Below are 17848 nucleotides of genomic sequence, written 5' to 3' on the forward strand. Positions count from 1 at the left end.
ACGTGCAGCACCATCCATTCGTTCAGTCAGGTCTGGTGCTATTGCACGGCACACCACAAACAAGAACCAACTGCCCTCTTTTACCGGGTCTTAAACTGGGATCTGTCCTCTCCTGCTATGTTCTGAGCTTCATTGTCTCGGCGCGCTTCATTTACCAAGTACATAAGCAAGCAATCCGACGCGAGACTCTGCATCATCCATTCTGGCCCTTGTCCCAATTCGTGCCACAGCGCACCGCCGTAGCCCGGCAGCCTCTCCCACCCCCTCTCATGCAGGTTTTGGTGCAGATACGGGTCTCTGGAAGGTGGGACGGAGCTGACTGCATGACGTCTTGGTCCCTATTGGCAACCCAGGCGCTCTCTGCTCAACAGTGCCGCTCCCCCCCGCCGATCCCATCCTGGTCGTTCAGCTGAGCGCCTGAAGATGCTACCGACCGCTTACGGCGGACTTTGGGGGAGGGCCATGCAAGCGGGCTCGGGCTTGGCGTGCAACCACCGACGCCGGGCACGCGCCTGTTGGCTGCCCGCCCAGCTGGTGGGTTTCTGGGGGCCGCTTGCAAGGGTAGGTGGTGGACGCCATGTCCCGCCCCATTTTGCCCGCTGCAGGTTACTTTTGCGCCTCACGGTCGGGTACCTGGTGTGCGCTGATGAGAGCACCCCCAGCTTCTCGTGGCGCTTGGCATGGTTTTTGTCGATGCTTTTTTATTGACTCTTCATTCTTCAACTCCTTCTCCCCTCCGTTCACGGCCAGCCGAAAAGAAGAAGAAAAAAATCCCATGACAAGAACCTCGGCTATCCATCGCCATTCTATCTAATGGCGGCATGCCTTGACACGTATGGTGGGAAACTTCTTTGTTCGCTGCAGGCTGTAGGTGCGGGGTTAGTTGGGTTGTGGCATGGATGGCGTGTGCTTGGTGCGACCTATAAGCTGCTTAAGAAGCAAGGCATGGCGCCCTGTTGTCGTGGACCAATTGCTGTGGTCGACCACGTCGCTCTTGCAATAAAAAAGGAAGTAAACGCAGGGGAAAGTGCAGTGGCCTGCGTCCTTTCTGGTTTCCTAGAAAGCCTGTCCTGTTCCAGCCGCATTGCGCGAATCTTTTTGCCACCCCGACAGCTACTTGGGTCGGGTCCCTCCTCGAGAGTTATGTCTCGATGAGCAACGTTGGGCAAGCCACGCCACCGCCTGAGGACAACGGCCAAAACGAAAAACGTCACCTCCGACAAATGACTGATTGCGCTCAAATCAGATAAAGGATCCATATGAAGAGCCTGCTCAGCTTTTGTGCCATTGCGCCAAACACAAAAGGCAAGAAGAGACGGAGAGGGGAAAGGAGGGTGGAGAGAGAGCCTTGTTGCAACAAGCGAAGCGACCAAACGAATAATTGGGTCCTCCAACCTCGGCAACACCCACCACGGGCATAACCCAACCACCACACCACCGTCGCCGCCGCCGCCGCCGCCGCGACAGAGACGCCATGGAGATGGACTCGCATCAGCGCCGGCTAGACGAGCTGAACAGCAGCCTCCTGGAGGCCATGCTGCAGGACGACGCCGGGGTCGGCCGCGAGGCAGCCATCGAGGCCGTCCGGGGCTGCTCGGCCCGGCTGGACGCCATGCTGGCGTCGGGGCCGGAGAGCCACGTGCTCCTCCGCCACTCGTACATCGCGCGCAGCCTCCGCCGGGACTGCGACGCCGAGCTGGCGTGCCTCACCACCGGGGTCCGGGGCACCAGGGGCCGCTTCCGCCACATCATCGGCCAGATGGAGGTGCTCGAGTCGTGCCTCGAGCCCTCGCACCGCAAGACGGGAGACTACTCCTGGCCCGTCGCGGAGGCTCCTCTCGCCGACGCCGCCGGCGTCGTCAGCCTCGCGGCGATGGCAGGGACCTGCAGGGACGTTGATTATGACGTCATCGGATCTGATTTGGTCCTCGACGATACCGATGCTGTCGACGATGAGACGACCCCGCGCGCAGAAGCGGCAGAACCTGTCCCCAAGGACGCAAACGCCCCTACCGACGCTCCAGAGCCAACACTAGAGTCTTCAGCACAAACAAACACCGTCCCAGAATCCCCAGAAACCATCTCAGAACCTACAGACCACACCACAGAGCCCACCAGCACAGATGAGATTTGCGACACAGCCTCAGTTTCCAGCTACGCCGACTCGGTCCGCTCGCTGGGCGCCGAGACGGCCCACGGAGACGAGCTCAGCACCGCGCCGACGAGCCCGACAAACAGCCACAGCGGCGTCATGGAGGCGAAGGAGGGCGGCCCGACAAGCCGGCCCAACAAGAGCGAGGAGACGCTCGCCCAGGAGAGGATCCGCGAAGGGTCCCCGAGGAGCAGCGCGGAACGCGGCCGGCCCAGGCAGCGTTCGCTCGCGTCCGCCCGGGACAGCGGGTTCGCCGATAAGATCTTTGACGACGACGACGACGTGGTCATCGCCAAAAACGACCTCGACCGCACCGTTGTGTCGGGCGACGACCTGCACCCGGAGCCCTCGAAAGAGAAGGCGGCGGACGGCGGCAGCAGCCCAGATCCACCGGCCACACCGCCGGCGCCGGCGTTTGCCAGGTCCTCGAGCGCCCTGGCGCTGGCAGAGACGGCGTCGGTCGCCAGCAGCCGCAGGACCAGGGCCGGGGCCGCGGCCGAGGCGTTCGACTCGCTGATCTCGAGGACGAAGAAGGCGCTGGGCTCGCCCAAGTCCAAGGGGGACGCGGTCCGGGCCGAGCGGCCGAAGAGCTTTAGGGGCATGGCCAAGAAGTTGATGCATATCGGGAAAGCTCAAGGGTGCCCGGTTGGAGGCGGGAAGTAGTAGAATGCACCGGGCCGGCGGGCAGCAGCGTGGCTTGGCGTTTAAAGGACCGTGTTTTTTTGATGGCGTTAATATTGTGTTATTAGCAGGGTGAGCGCATTACATTTGGGCTTTGCGGAATGTTTTTATACCTCCAACAGGACCACGCGTATTTGGACGTCTGGATGGTTATGTACTGGTGTAAATAGAAGTACGGTCGCTCGTTCAAGGAAACATACATGTCACATCGACAATTCAAACCCATGTGCAAGTAAAAAGATAGGATGGTATTAGGTATTCCCCCAGTTCCAGTCCCACTCACAGTCGTATACCGGCACTAGGTTAAAACGCATCATAACATTTTTACAGTGAAGCTGTCATTGACGTGGCGCCAGCCCTGTCAATTACTACTACAACAGAGCAGCTGATATGGCTAGCCACCGTTTGCCCGGCGCTCTACCTCCATTCCTCTTGTTCGACTCTAGAAAGGAATTCGGTCGCCGAGCCGCTTTTGGTCGCCCACCTCGTGGTGCATCGCCGCCCGGCACCGAGAGACGTGAGAGGGTCAAGTGGGGGCAGCACTCTTAAACCACCTATTCTTTTCTTCCAACCCCTTTTTAGCCTCTAGATTTCCGATTTCTTTCATCAAATGATTGCAAGTTTCTCGGAGCGCCCTCCTCGTTGTAGCAAGATCGCCTACACTAGCGAAGCCGCGCCTTCTTTTTGATAGTGGACTCACGAGCCACAGGGGACTCTTCATTCCTGCCCTTGGAGTAACAGAAACAGGCCAGTGAAAACCAACTGCATCCGCGCCCTCTGCTATAACCCATTGTGGTGTAGCCTCCCCGTGTGGATCCATGCCGCTGATATAGACTCCTTTTGCGCCTGCGATAAGCGACGGACAAATCCAAAGAGCCGCCATGGCTTGCAGCAGCAAGAGGTATACGTTGTCCATGGGCGGATGCTCTGGCGCGTGCCCATCTTCACCTCATTGTTGGAGGAGGTTCGCCGTCTTGTTAGACTCGCGTCACGGCTCTGGTCACGGAATTTGGCAATCCCTCCTGCACAGAACTGCCGAAGATCGTCGCTTGAGCTAGGTGCATGGGTAGTTTCACTTAAGGACAGGCACGGCATCAACTTGGCTTGGTATGTAGGTAGCAGTATGATTGCGTCGCGGACCTTGGTGAGAGGACAAAGATAGCTTGCCAACTGCGCATTGTCAGGCTTTATTTTTCGAATTAAAATACGCAAGATCCCTGCAGCTGAAGACCCCTTCCCGTGACTGCTCAAAAAGAATGTCCCACATATCCAAAAAGAAAAACATTGTGTCCAACCTGCCCCTAGGCCGCCTCCTCCCCGGCCCGAGCCGCCAAGGCTATCTGGTCGGACGTGACGCGCCGCAGGTGGATCTTGTCCTTGCGGCCAAACAGGCCGATGCACAGGGGCGGCACGGCGGCGGCGACTGCCAGGACGGCCTGGAAGATCAGGGCACGCTTCATGTTGAGGGGTGGGCTCCCGTCGGGCCCGGCCTTGAGCGCGTCCGAGACGAGGATGAAGCAGGCGCCCAGGACCTGGCCGCCGGACCAGGCGAGCGTCGACGTGACCTCGGGGCTGATTGGGTGCGTGAACTCGACGAGCAGCTCGACCGCGACGGGGACCAGGGAGAAGGAGGCGGCGCCCAGGACGGCTAGTATGACGTAAGGCCCCGCGAGGCCGCCGCCCTCGCGCGTCTCGGGCATCCAGATGAAGACGAGGTACGAGACGGCGATGACGGGTACGAGGATCTTGACGGAGAGGATGAAGGCCTTGGTGCGGTCGATGATGGGCGAGGTGACGGCGGCGGCGACGAGGCCGACCACGATCAGGACGGCGCCCGCGATGCCGGCCTCGTCGTTGGTGTAGCCGTACGGCACCATCATCTGGTTGAGAAGGCTCGAGATAGAGTTAAAGAAGCCGACGTAGAAGGAGAAGGGGATGAAGAGCATCCAGAACTCGGGCGACACGACAAGGAGCCGTAGTGACTCCAGGATGTCGGCCTTGGCCGTCTCGCCCGACGGCGCCGCGGGCGTGGGCGGGGCGGCGGGGATGAAGAAGGCGGGGAGCGCGCAGACGGAGGACTTTTGAGAGCGGTGGGATTAGCTGGGCTGGCGAGGAAGGGGCAGAGAGGAAAAAAGAAGCACTCACGATTATAGCAACATATAGGACCATGTTCGGGATATCGGCAGGCCCCACGACCATGAACGGGATGATGAGCTGGCCCAGGGCGGCACCAAGGGGGTTGGCGAGACTCATGAGGGCCGTCGCGGCGACGCGGCCCCTGTTTGTGAACCACAGGTCCGAGTACCTGGTCGGGGCGGCGAGGACGAAGGGCTGGGCCAGGCCGGTGAGGATCTGGCCGAACATGACGAGACCAAAGCTGCCGGACCCGTCGCCGGCGCGCACGCCGGCGTAGCGCAGCCAGTTGCCGAGCAGGACCAGCACGGCCGAGACGACGATGGAGGGCTTGGGCCCCAGGTGCAGCACGTAGATGACGGCGGGGGACGCGACGGGGAAGGCGAGTAGGAAGGCGATGCTGAGCCAGTTGATGGCGCTCTCCGAGTTGCCAAAGTAGGCGGCCGCGTGCGCCGGCACGGGTGAGAAGGTGAGCCAGTCCCAGCTGACGATGATGTTGAGCAGCACCAGTTGCACCACGCCGAACCACCGCCGCCGGTACACCTTCCAGAAGACGGTCGAGCCGTCGGGCCCGTCGCCGCTGGCCGCGTGCTGGGACTCGTGCAGGAGCACGCCCACGCTCATCTTGGCTGGTGCGCCGCCGTCGTCGCCGCCGCGGCGCTCGCCCAGCTCGATGGCGTCGTCGTTGGCGGCGTCCGACTCCTTCTTCTTGGACGCCATTTCCTCGTACTTCCACCTGCCCTCGTCCTCACCCACCCCCTCGTCGGCGCCGGCCGCCTTGCTTTCTTTCTTCCCCATGGGGAAGATCTTGGTGGCGGCGCTGCGGATTCTAGCCGGTTATCCCGTCTGCACTGGTGATTGCTGCCCGTCTGCGGCTAATCGCGGGGTGTGCAGGCGCCACAGGCACTACTACTGCACGAGGCGGTTTGTTGCGCTGATCTCAATTGCTTTGAAGCTTTTGCTCCCTGCGTTGGCGAGCCGCACACGCAGCGACGACCCTAACGTTGGGCGTTCCCGTCTGTGCTGGTTGATCGTTTTTCAGGGAGATGGTGCAATCTCGCGCGCTGCTCGACTTGGCGTGGTGTGGAATTCGAACGAAGAAGGGATAGGGAGGTAACTCAAAAGAAAGCCAAGTAGGGGACAAGGGGAGATCGGAGATTAGCCCAGACGACAATGCTTCCCTGGCGCTCTTGTCAATCAACAAACTTGACAGCCCCTTCTCCCAAGATGAAATGCATGCAATGCTGGAGATCAACAGCAGCAGCAAGAATCACAGACAAAGAGGCGTTGAGAAAAGAGAAGCCAGCGGCTCCGGGAAAGAAGCCCGGAAATTGGCTCTCGTGTGCTCTCGCCTCTCGGGAGGGAGGGACGTCGTTTTATTTTATCAAATAATCAGCCGTTTTGGTGACAAAGGAAGGAGGACCCTTGCGTCCGCTGCGTCCAATTCCTTCCCCTTCTCGCATTGATCCTTGTGTGCACATTCATGGATGGCTCAGGGTCCAACATGTCTCTTCTGGAGCACTGCTCCCAGCCCCAACGTTTGAAATACGCGGTACGGGCTTCCTCCTCTCATCCCCTCTCCCCTCGTCCTGAGTGGCTCCTCCCCGACGCGTGTGCCATCCTCGCCACAGCGCAGCAAATGGCCCCGCCTGGGGGCACGTTGATGTGCGTCCGGGGAACTCCCTGCTCGCTGGGGTTGAACGCCTCCACGAACGACTTGTTCGCTCTTTTGGCCCTGGTCCCCCTCGGCCCGCCGTCAAACTCACGTTATCGAGCTCCACCCAGCAATGGCCATTTCGACAATCCATCAACCAGCGAGGGGCGCTCGCGGGCACGGGCTCATGAGAAACGCAATACCTGATTGGCGTCTCGTGTTGGGTGCAAGGCTTCGAGTCGCGCATTGAGCTGTCAAGCACGTCGCTGTTGGTCGCCGTCCCGGCCGTCTGGGTTGGTTCGTGACAGCTAGGGGTCAGTGTGACGGGCATCCTTTTTTGGTGCCCCTTTGCATAAACCTTGTTCGAACCCTTCGCGGTTTATGTTTGCGCAAGTGCGTATCGCGTATGTCGAGACATACACAAAATCGGCCTTTTCCAATGCTGCCCTCTTCTTGGTTCCCCCTCCTTCAAACCCCTGTCCACGTTCTCGTCGCGGCACCATGTGACGGCAGCTTATCGACCCTAAAGCGTCGGGCTCGGCCAAAAGAGGAAGATGGGCGGGCCAGGGGACGACACTGGATCGGGACTCAGACACGCAAGCCAGCCACAACTGATTGGACATTTGCCAGGATGGTTTTCAGAATCAAGAAGTCTACGTGAAGCTGCCAAGGCCACATACCGAGATGTCTAGGGACAGAAATTGATCCTTTGGTTAGGGTTCCCGAGAGTCGCGTTCGATGCTGCCCAGGGCGGAATGCGCTTGCTTCCTCATACATGCGTAGAATCCGCTGCATGGCCATGTTTGATACATAGTGTCGACGGGGCTGAGCCAACGCCGGATTGCCTTGAATACGAAATGTACCCTGGCCGAGCCCGTCCTCAACATAGCGGCAGGCAAGGGGCTTGGTTGGCTCCGGCTTGTAGGTGTGATACCGGCAAGGTATCTCGTCGACTTGGATCAAGATTTGATCTACAGCCACAAGAGCACCGACTCTTCATCCATTACCAGGTTCCTTGCTCCCACCACAAGGAGGCTCAACAACTCCCTGTACAGTCCATCGTGAGCGAGGCGCACGTGGCAATCTTTCATATCGAGCTGGGATCTGAGCGCCATTCCAAGTCTAATATTTTTGAGATGATGCAGTTGGCTGCTCTATGGTACACAAGAGAATAAGAATGAACACGCCGCCCTCCAGCCCCTCTCAACCGGCCGAGGCAGAGTTGGCCAAAGAGCTGTCGGAAACCCCATGTCGTCGTATAGGCGTTACTTGGTCCTCCGGTCCTGTTTCGTTTTCGTCTTGTACAGCCTTTGTGTGTCCGGGCGGGAGGCAACCGTTTGGTTCCTCACCCGCAACCCCTCTCCAACACGCAGACATGTAGCGGCAGTCGCTATATCGGTTTATTTGAGGACAGACCACAGCTTCGGCGCAGCGCACTGAGTGGCGCAGTGGGCAAGGTGGAAGACTGCACCAGTGATATCAACGTCAGTACAGTCTGTATCGAACAGCAGAGAAAACGTCCAATTGCTTTGCTCTGGTGACCCCGCCAGCAGCCATGTGTGCAACATGGTGTCGATGCCACTTACACTCCTCGACGCAGTCTTCCTTCTCCTCGGAGTCGCTGCTAGAGCTGTTGGTGACCCTCTCGACGCACTCGTCAAAGTGGTGCTTGGCAGGAGAGCACTGCTTGGAGTTCTTGCACTCTGGTCGGAAGTGGGGTGTGTTAGCGCCAGAGCCAAAGCCCATGCACGGGGGGTGTCCACGACGGATAGAATTGCGCCCGAGGCAACGGCGTTCAGCGCATCGCAGATCCCAGATTGGAGCTCTCTGGAGTGTGCTGTTCGTTCCAGCTCCTGCGGCCTGGACCGAAGCCTGTCGATGCGCCCGCGGGCCGGTGTGGGGTGTTTTGGTCGGGGGGCCGAGATTCGGAGATCGTGGTACTAACCCTCCTCAAGACGCTCCTTGGGGTCAAGGACCTCCTCCTCTTCCTCTTCTTCCTCCTCTTCCTCGTCTTCCTCCTCGGCGGGCTCGTCCTTGGAGCTGGTGGTCTCCTGCAGCGGCGCAAACAGTCGGGTCAGTCCACGAACTTGCAAGCCTCGCGGCTCCAGCCGCAACCAGCGAGCTTTGCTGGGGGTCCTCTCGAAGTCAAACCGCCGCGGTGCGCATTGGGAGGGCTCGCTATGCGCGCCGCAGCCCTATGCTGTCGTCGGGTGGGAATTTTATTACCTCGGGCTTCTCCTCGGCGGCGGCGGGCGCCTCTGCCTCGACCTCGCTCCACGGCTTGACCGCGTCGGCGATATCGGTAAATACGTCCCAGATGCCCATTTTCGCGATCGGCCGGGTGTGTGGTCAACGGCGTATTATTGTGGTTATGGCTGGTTCGGGGCGGTTGCGATGTCTTGAGTTCTCCGAGCGTCACAGTTGGGGCTTCAGTCAGGCCTGAAAATCATGGCTCGACAATTCCCCGGCCCTTCCCAATTGGCCGCACCTGATTGGCCACCGATTGGCCTCTGTTCGGGTGGCCGGGTCGACCCGGCTGTCACGTGCATTGATCAGTCGAAACCCAGCCCAGCCAGCTCACCCCTAACCCTTGGCCGATGTAAGTCAAATCGGGAAGTCTCCCCAGGACTCTCTCACATAACCGCCAGGGACCTGCCATCTTGACCTCACCCGATGTGGCTTAATGGAATCAGCCAGAGCCCCCCGGATATATCTTCGTCTGCCCACTATCATCCTAAAATTTCCTTACGACAATTATCTCTACGCAAGGGCATCGACTAGCCTTCTGTCCTATCCCACCCGTTTTCGACTTTGTATCGATCGGAAGGGGGAAGCCATGTCCGCCGAACTCACTAATGCCTCAGATTCGACTGGGGATGGGCAGCATTGCTATCACTCTTGCGGAATAGCAAAGTACTCCTCAACGGAGAAGTCCACAGGGAGCGGTTGGTGACTCGAAGTGACAGGGCTTTGCCATTGTGCGTGTGCGGGTGACGAACCATTTCCTCTCGAGAAAGAGGTATTGTCTAGACTCGCCAGTCTGTTGAGAATCTATTAATAGGAGACTGCGCTAGCCTGATCTTTGCTGCGCCAGAACTGCCATTGAGATGCCACAATCTTCTTTGTCCGGCTTTATTGTGCTCCTATTGTGCCCCTCAGCCCAAGGCAGCCCCATCTCGTCCAAAGAGGTTTAAGATGTCCGCACACGGCCCGCTGCATTTTTTCTCTTCCCGGTAAGCAAATAACCACTCGAAACTCTCAAATCATGGAACGAGAACATAACATGGAAACCCGTAGCCGTCGTCGGCAGGCCGACAGCGACGCTGCTACAACTGGCCAAGTACTCACACCCGAGCCTGATAGTCGCCCTTCTTCGACGGCTCCTAGTAGAAAACCAACTAGAGTTAAGTACGGCTTCACCAAGACACGAGATCAAGCGCACATGGAGGCCCACAGCGAGAAGGAGAAGCTGTACACCCTTCCAGAGGCTGGGACCATCTACGTCGAGACCAGCGGATTTGAGGAACTAAAACGGCAGCCCTGCGACAGCTGCATCGTCGAGTTCCTTGGGCTCAACCCAGGCCCCTCCACGGCGCTGGGAGATGGCGTCAGCGAGGTTAGGCAGCCGTTCAACAACCATGTCGTCCTCCGGCTCCAGGTAAAGGGCGCGCCCGTCGGGGTGACCCTCAAGGGGAAATACGTTCTGGCCAAGGGAGTTCGCTGTTCGCCCGAAGTGGCCCGCATGCCTAGCTCGAGGACCTATCTCGCCGCCAAGCCGGTGCACTACTCTAGCCCATCTAAATCGGCCACTGCAGCTTTTTGTAAGTCTGTCCTGCCATCATCTACGCTGGAGCATCAATAATCTAACTCCTTTCTTCTTTCTCCTTCTGCCAGGGTTTGAGGTTACCGACGGCACCACGATCAAGGACTTTCTTGACGCAGCAGATCCTCCTGGTGATGAGACCAAGGGGCTCTTCCCGTTCAGCTACGTCGATGCTCCGCCTTTCTACGGAAGCCCAAATACACAGGTGGGCTGTCGAGACTTCCTGTGAGTGCCTACCTCCCTAGTCCATGTGCAAGGTCAAAAACCAACCCAAAATGTGTTCCAAGACACGAACTCGTGACTGACAACCATGCGTCTGCTCTCAGGGCCCAGTGGTTTTGTGTCCTCCATTCAAATGGACTGGTCAAGTGGCAGTGTCATCAAGCGTGGTATCCCGGTAGGGGAGTGTGCAAGCCCGACGGCGTCCAGACATTCGCCTCCATCATGCAGTATGTTTACAACACTGTACTGGTCGGTGACGTAGACCAGCCGAACCTTCAGCGTCTGCCTATCCCAAAGGCGCACTTTTCGCACCACAAGCGCCGGCTTGAGTGTGCAGGCGAGGAACTGCCGTACCACTCCGGCGAGCCCGCGGCCGCCACAAAGAAAGACGACTCGGCAAAAGAGGCCGAGAGGCCTTGCAAAAAGTCCAAGCAACACTGAAGGGCTTCCCCGTGCGATAGGGTAACGGTTGGCTGCCCACAGCTGCTTCGGGTTGGCTGGGCAAAAGTTGGACAACAATGAGATGTAGTCTTTCAGTTAGCTAGTGAAAGATGAAAGGACTGCGCCCAAAGTGGTGGCTGATTCTGAAAGAAAGGACCGCTTTGTCGACAAATCCGAGAAAGGACGCCAGGAGATGCCGCACAGGTATATATGCTCAGTGGTGATGTCGGAGGGAAAGGGAATGTATAGGTATTTGTTCACTATCTCTAACAACCTCCAGTGCATCATACCACCACATCGGACGATATCTCAGCTCACGGCTCCAATCTTGGACAAACAGCATTCCGGAATACAGCAAAGATGTCGCCCCAGACCACACCGGCCCTCGTATCCCCGGCACTGCTTACCATGGCCCACGCCGAACAGCTCAACCAGGCGGAAATCCTCCTGGGTTACTGCCTAGAAAGGGATGATGTGGATGAGGTCCTCGACTATAAAAAGGCATATGCGCTAGCAAACGAAGCGCTCAAGTCTGCCCAGGATAGCAAGCGTCCAGACCTGGAGGCGCCCGCTCGGCTTGTCGTAGCTCATGCGCGGCGTGCCCTCAAGGAATGGGAGGGCGCCCGTGAGGGCTACTATCGTGCCGCCGTTATGGGATGTCCGGAAGCTGAGAAGCTCATGGCCGAGATGGAAGTCTGGAAGCAGCTCGAGGAGATCGAGGCGAAGCGCCAGGCAGTGGAGGCACGGAGTCGCGACGGCGAGGAGGCGGTGCCGCCGCCGCCGCCGCCGCCGTCGCCGTACCAGTACAATCCTGGCCTGCGCAGGAAGAAGGGCATGCATGACATTCGGAGCCCGCCATCCGGCTCCTAGTGATGTGTGAAACGAGCTTCTTGATCCTGTGCTGCCATGGACCTTGAACATTGAAAGTGTATCGTAACAGCTTCCCTGGATTCGTGGGTAAGTCAATAATCAAACCCAATCTGGCCAAATCTCCCTTTATCGTCGTTGCCTTGTTGTGACAGCATATGCCTCGCAATTTCGATCGAATGATAGCAACCAAACAAAGGCAACCCTTCTAAACAACCCGAAAAAATGCGCCAGCACGCCCATCTTGAGCCGAGGCAAGAGAACAGTGGTGACTGAGACATGGCTGCTACTGCTGTCCCCAAGGCATTCCGGATGGGTGGTTTTGCGGCACTAGTGCAGATTCCACTCCCTGTGCTATTTGTTCAAGAACACAAAACCTGTCTGGTGGCAACACCCCACGTTAGAGCACCGAGTTAGCAAAGAGCAATCTGCAAGAAATCTGCAAGTTCCGAGATCTCCATGTCGCCGAAACTTCCTGAAAATTCGAGCACAAGGTCCCAGGGGCTCGATTTTCTGCAGCGGCTTTGCCATGCTTCCAACAAAGAGGTACAGCCCTTAATACTGACGCCTTTGTTAAACTTATGCCCCACTACTGTAGGAAATGATGAGTCTTTGTTGCGTTGATGCTCTTAAGTGAGGGCGGACGGTGGCCGATGTCCGTTTTCATCGCGATCCCTATCCTTCACTTCTATCTCAAGTGACCGACTCCCAGCGCTTTGCTCCTGAAGCTTTTCGACACACAACACACATACACACGCCACTTACTTTGCAGACTGGGCAATGAAGGAACAGCACCACCAGGCTCTCGCTACGATGGCGGCGGCAGACGGCGATTGCAAGGAGCCCACTGGGGTCGACAATGCAGGAGAGGAACATGCTGAGAACAGGTCCGTTTGCTCCCGCAGCACCGACTCTAGCGAGTCTGGCCCCCTGAACATCGAGTTCGGCCCAACCGTCCGGAGAAAGATGACATTTGTGGAGTACGAGCCGGAATCTAACAAGGACGATAGATCTACTCTCCCGTCTCGTATGATGGGCAAAAACACTCACGGCTCCGGCTCCATCTCCATCTCCATCCCCAGTTCTAACTCCTCGGAGACCAGCTCGAGTGGCAGCAACCGCTACCTATCGCCATCTAGAAGCCCCAGACCTGGGCCTCCACTCCGCAGGACGGAACCGCAGGATCTCAACTCAATCATGGCAGCGCTCCATGGCGCTATGGATACCTGCGTCGGTGTGCTTGTGAGCAGGGAGAAGACCGCCCTTCTCGATGCTATTGAAAAGCTAAAGGCGTTCGCCGAGGACCAAGAGGGCAAGCACACCTCGCTTGTGCAGAGCCTGGGATACTCCGAATCGATGCTGGAAAAGTTGGGGGAACGCGCGGCTGAGAGCTTGGCGAAGGAGACAAGTCTGAAAATGCAGGTCGCGTCGCTCGAGCAGGAAAAGGACGGCTACTGGGCCTGTATGAGCGATCTTCGGGAGGGACAGAAAGAGTCCAAGAGACAGATCGACTACTTCCGCATGCAGAACCTGGGGGCAGAGGCACTCGAGTCGGCAAGGCTAGAGGTCGTGGCTACCGAAAAACTGAAGGTAAGCGAGGCCGAGAAGGAGGAGATGAAGGCGGAAATTGAACGCCTCAGGCGAGAGATCAAAGTGACTAAAATTGATCTCGACGCGGTCAAGAACCAGGGCGTGCTCGGCAGCTCCTCCCCCGGGCTTTCCTTGGCCAGCCAGATCATGGCTGAGAACGAAAAGTTGAAGGAGGATGTCTACGCTCTGACCAAGGACCTCGCCGAGGTCCAAAAGGCACATGACACACTCCTGGACGACATCGACCAAGAGAGCCTCAACTCGGGAGGCGACGGCGATAGCAGCGATATGGTCTCCTCCAAGCTGAGCCTCGTCCGTAACCGGGTCTCCCAGCTCGAGGCCGCACGCCGCGATATTGTACTCCGGATGACTTACGCCCAGCTGGCCGTAAACGGCGCCGTCAGGGACGGGGATGCCGCAATGGAGAGGCAGAAGCGCGACGAAGAGCGCAAGCTCTCGGTCCTGGCTGACATGCAGAAAGCCGCCCTGGATGAGTGCACGAGTCTGCAACAGCAGGTCGAGAGCGACCTAGAGCGCATGGAGGATCTGGAGTCGAATGTGAGCGACAGCAGGGCAAGGCTGGCGCGCTTGTCCCGCGGCAGCGACGCCTTCAAGACCACCGAGAAGAACATGGTCGACCTGCGGGTCGACGTCAGGAGACTCAACACACAGTGCCTCGAGAGGCTGCAGGCGATGGGGAAGCTCCTGGACGAGGCGGGCAGCGAGGCGCACATCGAACTGATGGCGGCGCACGAGTCCATCGGGGACCTGCGCGCGCTCAACGGCAGGCTGGAGCGCGAGAACGCCGTGCTCAAGACGCGCGCGGCCCGCAACGACCCGCTGGCGCTGCGCTTCGAGCAGGACCAGAAGGAGCTCGAGGCGCGCGCGCGGGAGCTCGAGGAGGAGCACCTGGAGCGGCGGCAGGCGCTCGAGGTGCGGTACCGCGAGGGCGAGGTGCGCCTCAAGAAGTGCCAGGAGGAGCTGCTGCGGCTGCGCGAGGAGCTGGACGGCGTCCGCCGGGCCTTTGACGACACGGCGCTCAAGCTCCGCCGGAGGGAGATGCGGGACAACGACGACGGATCATCGCCAGACGTCGACGACGGCAACAGCCCCTCCCCCTACGCGGACGACGACGGCCCCGACGCCCGGGACCGCGAGGTCATGATAGCGATGCGCGCGGCGGTGGCGACGCGCGCGGCGGTGGTGGACGAGTTCCGGGAGCGCGTCTCCAGGCTCGAGGCCGTCAACGACGCGCTCACCGCGCTACTTGGCGACTCCGCCAACCACCAGGCCGCCGACCTCGCGGTGCCCCTCCTAGGCACGCACGAGCAGGAATACCGCGAGCTGGAGCGGCACGTCGAGCCGCGCGGCGCTGAGGTCTTCCTGGACGTGATGCGGCGGCGCGCCGACATCCTCGACGGACGCGGCGCGGCGGGGCCCCTGACGATAGGCGAGGGCCAGCTCGTGGCCACCTGGCTGGAGCTGCTGCGCGCAAAGGTGCTCTTCGGCCACAAGTACCGCGCCCGGCTCTGGGAGGCCACCTCCACCTCCACCTCCAACTCCAACACCACCACCACCACCACCGGTGATGATGATGGTCAGGGCTCGTCGGCAGCGGCGCTCGCCTGGGACCCCTTCGTCGAGGCGGACGCGCTGGTGCGCCGGTTCGAGTCCGTTTACGAAGTCATCCCCGGCCTGCCCCGCGCGGGGCTCGCGGGCCTGCGGCTGCTGCGCGCGCAGGTCGCCCTCGACTACCTGGGCGGTGATGCGGAGCAGACGGCCAAGGCCTTTGGGGCGCTGGGCCTGAGGGCCGACGGCGGCGTCGGCCAATGCCCCCCGTCCAGCGACGCCGCCCTGCTCCGGGCCACGCTGGGGTGGGCGAAGCGGGTCGAGCAGCTCGAGGAGCGGCGGCGGAGGTGGAGGGCCGGGGACAAGCCGGCCTGCCAGGAGCCGCGCGGCCCGTGCGGCTGCAGGCTCCGGGCTGCCTTCTGAGTATGCTTCACGAGATAGGGACTTGGACTAGGCGAAGGCCTGAGGGCTCGGCCGGCTCGGCCAGGGGTTGGTTAGGCCTTGGAAATTTGCACCAGAATTCTAATTTTATGCATTCTTTTTTGTACTATTTTTATCCATGTCCCTGTTCATAGTACCTAACAGCTCCCTTGCACCTTCGCTTCATCCCGCTTAAAAGGTTTCACATGGATATACGTGATGCATTGACGTCGACATAACCCCTGCGCTGACCACACAACTCGGGCGGTACCGAGCACAGAGGGGCCGGTGGACAATCTCGGGCCCCCGAACAGGGTAGCCGTTGCTACATCTCGTCCTGGGCACTTTCCTAACTCGTAGCATAGGGTCGCAGGCCTTTTCATGGCAGTGGCGGGGCTCAGGAGAAGAACCTTGAGGGGGTCAGGCCCATCTCAGTCACCAACCGTACGTATAGCTTCTCGGATCGGGAACTAACTCGCATGCAGATGTAATCCTTTTCCTTCCCTGGTGACAAGGTTGATTCGGAACACTTCATTCCGATGGCCCTCCTACCTCAGGGTGCAGCCGATGCAACTCGCAAGGAGAGGACGCCATCCATCCATTAGCGCCGTCGACCAAGCGCTAGCTAGTTGAGAAGGACTGCCGCTGGCCAGATCCGTGACGCTGCTTGGTTATGCTGTAAGGCATCGGCAATCTACCTAAACTCGGAGTAGTCTGACAGCCGCGATACGCGGCTCGGTAGATCGCCAAGAGCCTCCGCTGGAGGGTGGTCTACGGAGGTCTAGGCCTTTGGCGCCTCGCCCTTCCAAGTTCTCGCCTTGGTGACCCATCACTGGCCGGCTTCGGGCCTCCCTCGCTTGCCCCGCGCCCCGGCCAGACCCAGATTACGGCGGGAGGGGCATTGGCCGGCCTGGTGCTGTCTGTTATGAGTTTGAACGAGATTCGGGTGGCAAGCGAGGTTGATTTCTGCATCTACCCAACACGGTCGACTCCCACGTCAGGGTGCCATCGTGGTCGCGGACACTGGTCCAGGGGGCGCAGACCCTGTTTGATATGGTAGCGTTGTAGCGCATGGTGGCAGTTCCGGCCTACCTTCTTGTTTGGCTCTGAATCTCCAGCCGTGTCGTTTGTCCTTAACGACTCCGTTATCTTTTCGGTCTGCCAGGGTGGAAGCGGGGACGAGATCAGAGCCAGAAAGAGAATGAAAAAGAAGGACAGAAGGAAGGAGAAAAAACTTGCTCGTACAGGATGACGTTCCATGCTGAATCCGAACCAAGCGAGCAGTGGCGTCCACCCCTCCGGCCGGAGAAATCGTGTACATACGAACCGAGACGAGGGGCGGAGAATTCAGAAGGAGGCAAGTGTGGAAAGCGGCCAAGACAGGTGACGAAAGCCAAAGCTTGTTGGCCGGTAGCAGATTGGTGCGATACTATCTATACCGAGCAGGACGACACAAGGATGCAACAGCCCGTACGGAAAATTCAATCGACTCAATTAACATGTCAGCTCAAACGTCTTCATCTGCCGACCTCGGTTGATTGATTTCGAACTCCCTTTTGTCAAGAGATACACAGGTCGAGTTTCACATGCGAGGAATAAACGACATTGGCTCCGTCTGCAAAACCAGCTAGATTCCCTGCCTATTATTTTGCACCATATTACGCGATCCCAGATCTAGCACGGTCTCCCGAAAAAAAGTCTGGACCGCAATTTATTCCCCACCACCACAAAAAAAGGAGCCCATTCAATCTGCAATTATTTTACCCTTTGCATTTATAAAAAGCGAAAAACGTTATTGTAGCTATAAGTAATGCTTTTTGCATTAAGATAATCACAAATCCCTTGAACGCGTGTTTTTTTTTAGGTGTGGAATGCGGCGCGGGCATGTTATTTGGCTTTGGTGCTGGTGCAATTGTGTTGGGAGAGGTAGAGTTTAGGTGGGGGAAAAAATTTGCGGTCCAGACTTTTTTTTCCAGACCGTGCCTTCCCACCTTCCTTCCACCTTCCCGTGGTTAGGCCAAACCAGCCAATCATAGGGCTTGTCGCGGGGTTGCTGCTGTCGCTCCACTTCGCCCGCTTGGGCAGCAACGGCCGTGCAGTTGCCTTTCTGGGTCTCGCACCCTCACCCGCCGCCGCTGAACCCGCAGCATCCTGTCCTTCCCGCCTCGCCCGGCAACCGATCCGGGGCTAGACGTGGGGGGATTCGCGCGATATGATCCATGATCCGCGAAGCTTGAGGGGCTTAAGCTGTCGTGATGCTGCCCTGGCAGCTCGTCAGCCAGTTCGCCTTGTCCTT

General features: G+C 58.9%; 9 protein-coding genes across 9 annotated transcripts; 5 read left to right on the forward strand and 4 right to left on the reverse strand.

Annotated features, from left to right (window-relative positions):
* Positions 1-647: 647 nt before the first annotated feature.
* GGTG_00172 (hypothetical protein) lies at positions 648-3099 on the forward strand. Its single transcript, XM_009217914.1, has one exon. It carries the CDS (start codon positions 1475-1477, stop codon positions 2813-2815), a length of 1341 nt encoding a protein of 446 aa, XP_009216178.1. The 5' UTR covers positions 648-1474; the 3' UTR covers positions 2816-3099.
* On the reverse strand, positions 2941-3624 carry GGTG_00173 (hypothetical protein; the record flags this gene model as incomplete). Its single annotated transcript, XM_009217915.1, has 3 exons — positions 2941-2990; positions 3117-3131; positions 3534-3624. The coding sequence occupies 3 exons, from the start codon at positions 3622-3624 to the stop codon at positions 2941-2943; spliced, it is 156 nt and encodes a 51-aa protein (XP_009216179.1).
* A 320-nt stretch (positions 3625-3944) lies between these two features.
* GGTG_00174 (hypothetical protein) lies at positions 3945-6517 on the reverse strand. The gene is made up of 2 exons (XM_009217916.1): positions 4979-6517; positions 3945-4911 (listed from the first exon to the last, which is right to left on the reverse strand). The coding sequence occupies exons 1-2, from the start codon at positions 5762-5764 to the stop codon at positions 4135-4137; spliced, it is 1563 nt and encodes a 520-aa protein (XP_009216180.1). The 5' UTR covers positions 5765-6517; the 3' UTR covers positions 3945-4134.
* On the forward strand, positions 6471-7728 carry GGTG_00175 (hypothetical protein; the record flags this gene model as incomplete). The annotated part of the gene is made up of 3 exons (XM_009217917.1): positions 6471-6631; positions 7435-7541; positions 7676-7728. 3 exons carry the CDS (start codon positions 6471-6473, stop codon positions 7726-7728), a joined length of 321 nt encoding a protein of 106 aa, XP_009216181.1.
* Positions 7704-9076, reverse strand: GGTG_00176 (hypothetical protein). Its single transcript, XM_009217918.1, has 4 exons — positions 8847-9076; positions 8566-8671; positions 8207-8323; positions 7704-8085 (listed from the first exon to the last, which is right to left on the reverse strand). The coding sequence occupies exons 1-4, from the start codon at positions 8943-8945 to the stop codon at positions 8021-8023; spliced, it is 387 nt and encodes a 128-aa protein (XP_009216182.1). The 5' UTR covers positions 8946-9076; the 3' UTR covers positions 7704-8020.
* A 986-nt stretch (positions 9077-10062) lies between these two features.
* Positions 10063-11106, forward strand: GGTG_00177 (hypothetical protein; the record flags this gene model as incomplete). The annotated part of the gene is made up of 3 exons (XM_009217919.1): positions 10063-10441; positions 10515-10668; positions 10770-11106. 3 exons carry the CDS (start codon positions 10063-10065, stop codon positions 11104-11106), a joined length of 870 nt encoding a protein of 289 aa, XP_009216183.1.
* Positions 11107-11514: 408 nt separating this feature from the next.
* GGTG_00178 (hypothetical protein) lies at positions 11515-11976 on the forward strand (the record flags this gene model as incomplete). Its single annotated transcript, XM_009217920.1, has 1 exon — positions 11515-11976. One exon carries the CDS (start codon positions 11515-11517, stop codon positions 11974-11976), a length of 462 nt encoding a protein of 153 aa, XP_009216184.1.
* Positions 11977-12786: 810 nt separating this feature from the next.
* GGTG_00179 (hypothetical protein) lies at positions 12787-15555 on the forward strand (the record flags this gene model as incomplete). The annotated part of the gene is made up of 1 exon (XM_009217921.1): positions 12787-15555. One exon carries the CDS (start codon positions 12787-12789, stop codon positions 15553-15555), a length of 2769 nt encoding a protein of 922 aa, XP_009216185.1.
* Positions 15556-16381: 826 nt separating this feature from the next.
* Positions 16382-16625, reverse strand: GGTG_00180 (hypothetical protein; the record flags this gene model as incomplete). The annotated part of the gene is made up of 2 exons (XM_009217922.1): positions 16382-16472; positions 16534-16625. The coding sequence occupies 2 exons, from the start codon at positions 16623-16625 to the stop codon at positions 16382-16384; spliced, it is 183 nt and encodes a 60-aa protein (XP_009216186.1).
* Between the last annotated feature and the right edge of the window lie 1223 nt (positions 16626-17848).

This window comes from Gaeumannomyces tritici (genome assembly GCF_000145635.1).
Source record: "Gaeumannomyces tritici R3-111a-1 unplaced genomic scaffold supercont2.1, whole genome shotgun sequence".
Taxonomy (NCBI): Eukaryota; Fungi; Ascomycota; class Sordariomycetes; order Magnaporthales; family Magnaporthaceae; genus Gaeumannomyces; species Gaeumannomyces tritici.

Coding starts and splice junctions, on each gene's coding strand:
- GGTG_00172 (XM_009217914.1), top strand. CDS start 1,475: ATGGAGATGGACTCGCATCAGCGCCGGCTAGACGAGCTGAACAGCAGC.
- GGTG_00174 (XM_009217916.1), bottom strand. CDS start 5,764: ATGGGGAAGAAAGAAAGCAAGGCGGCCGGCGCCGACGAGGGGGTGGGT. Junction 4,912..4,978: donor TCCTATATGTTGCTATAATC/GTGAGTGCTTCT, acceptor CGCTCTCAAAAG/TCCTCCGTCTGCGCGCTCCC.
- GGTG_00176 (XM_009217918.1), bottom strand. CDS start 8,945: ATGGGCATCTGGGACGTATTTACCGATATCGCCGACGCGGTCAAGCCG. Junction 8,324..8,565: donor CAAGGAGCGTCTTGAGGAGG/GTTAGTACCACG, acceptor ACTTCCGACCAG/AGTGCAAGAACTCCAAGCAG. Junction 8,086..8,206: donor GGAAGACTGCGTCGAGGAGT/GTAAGTGGCATC, acceptor TCACTGGTGCAG/TCTTCCACCTTGCCCACTGC.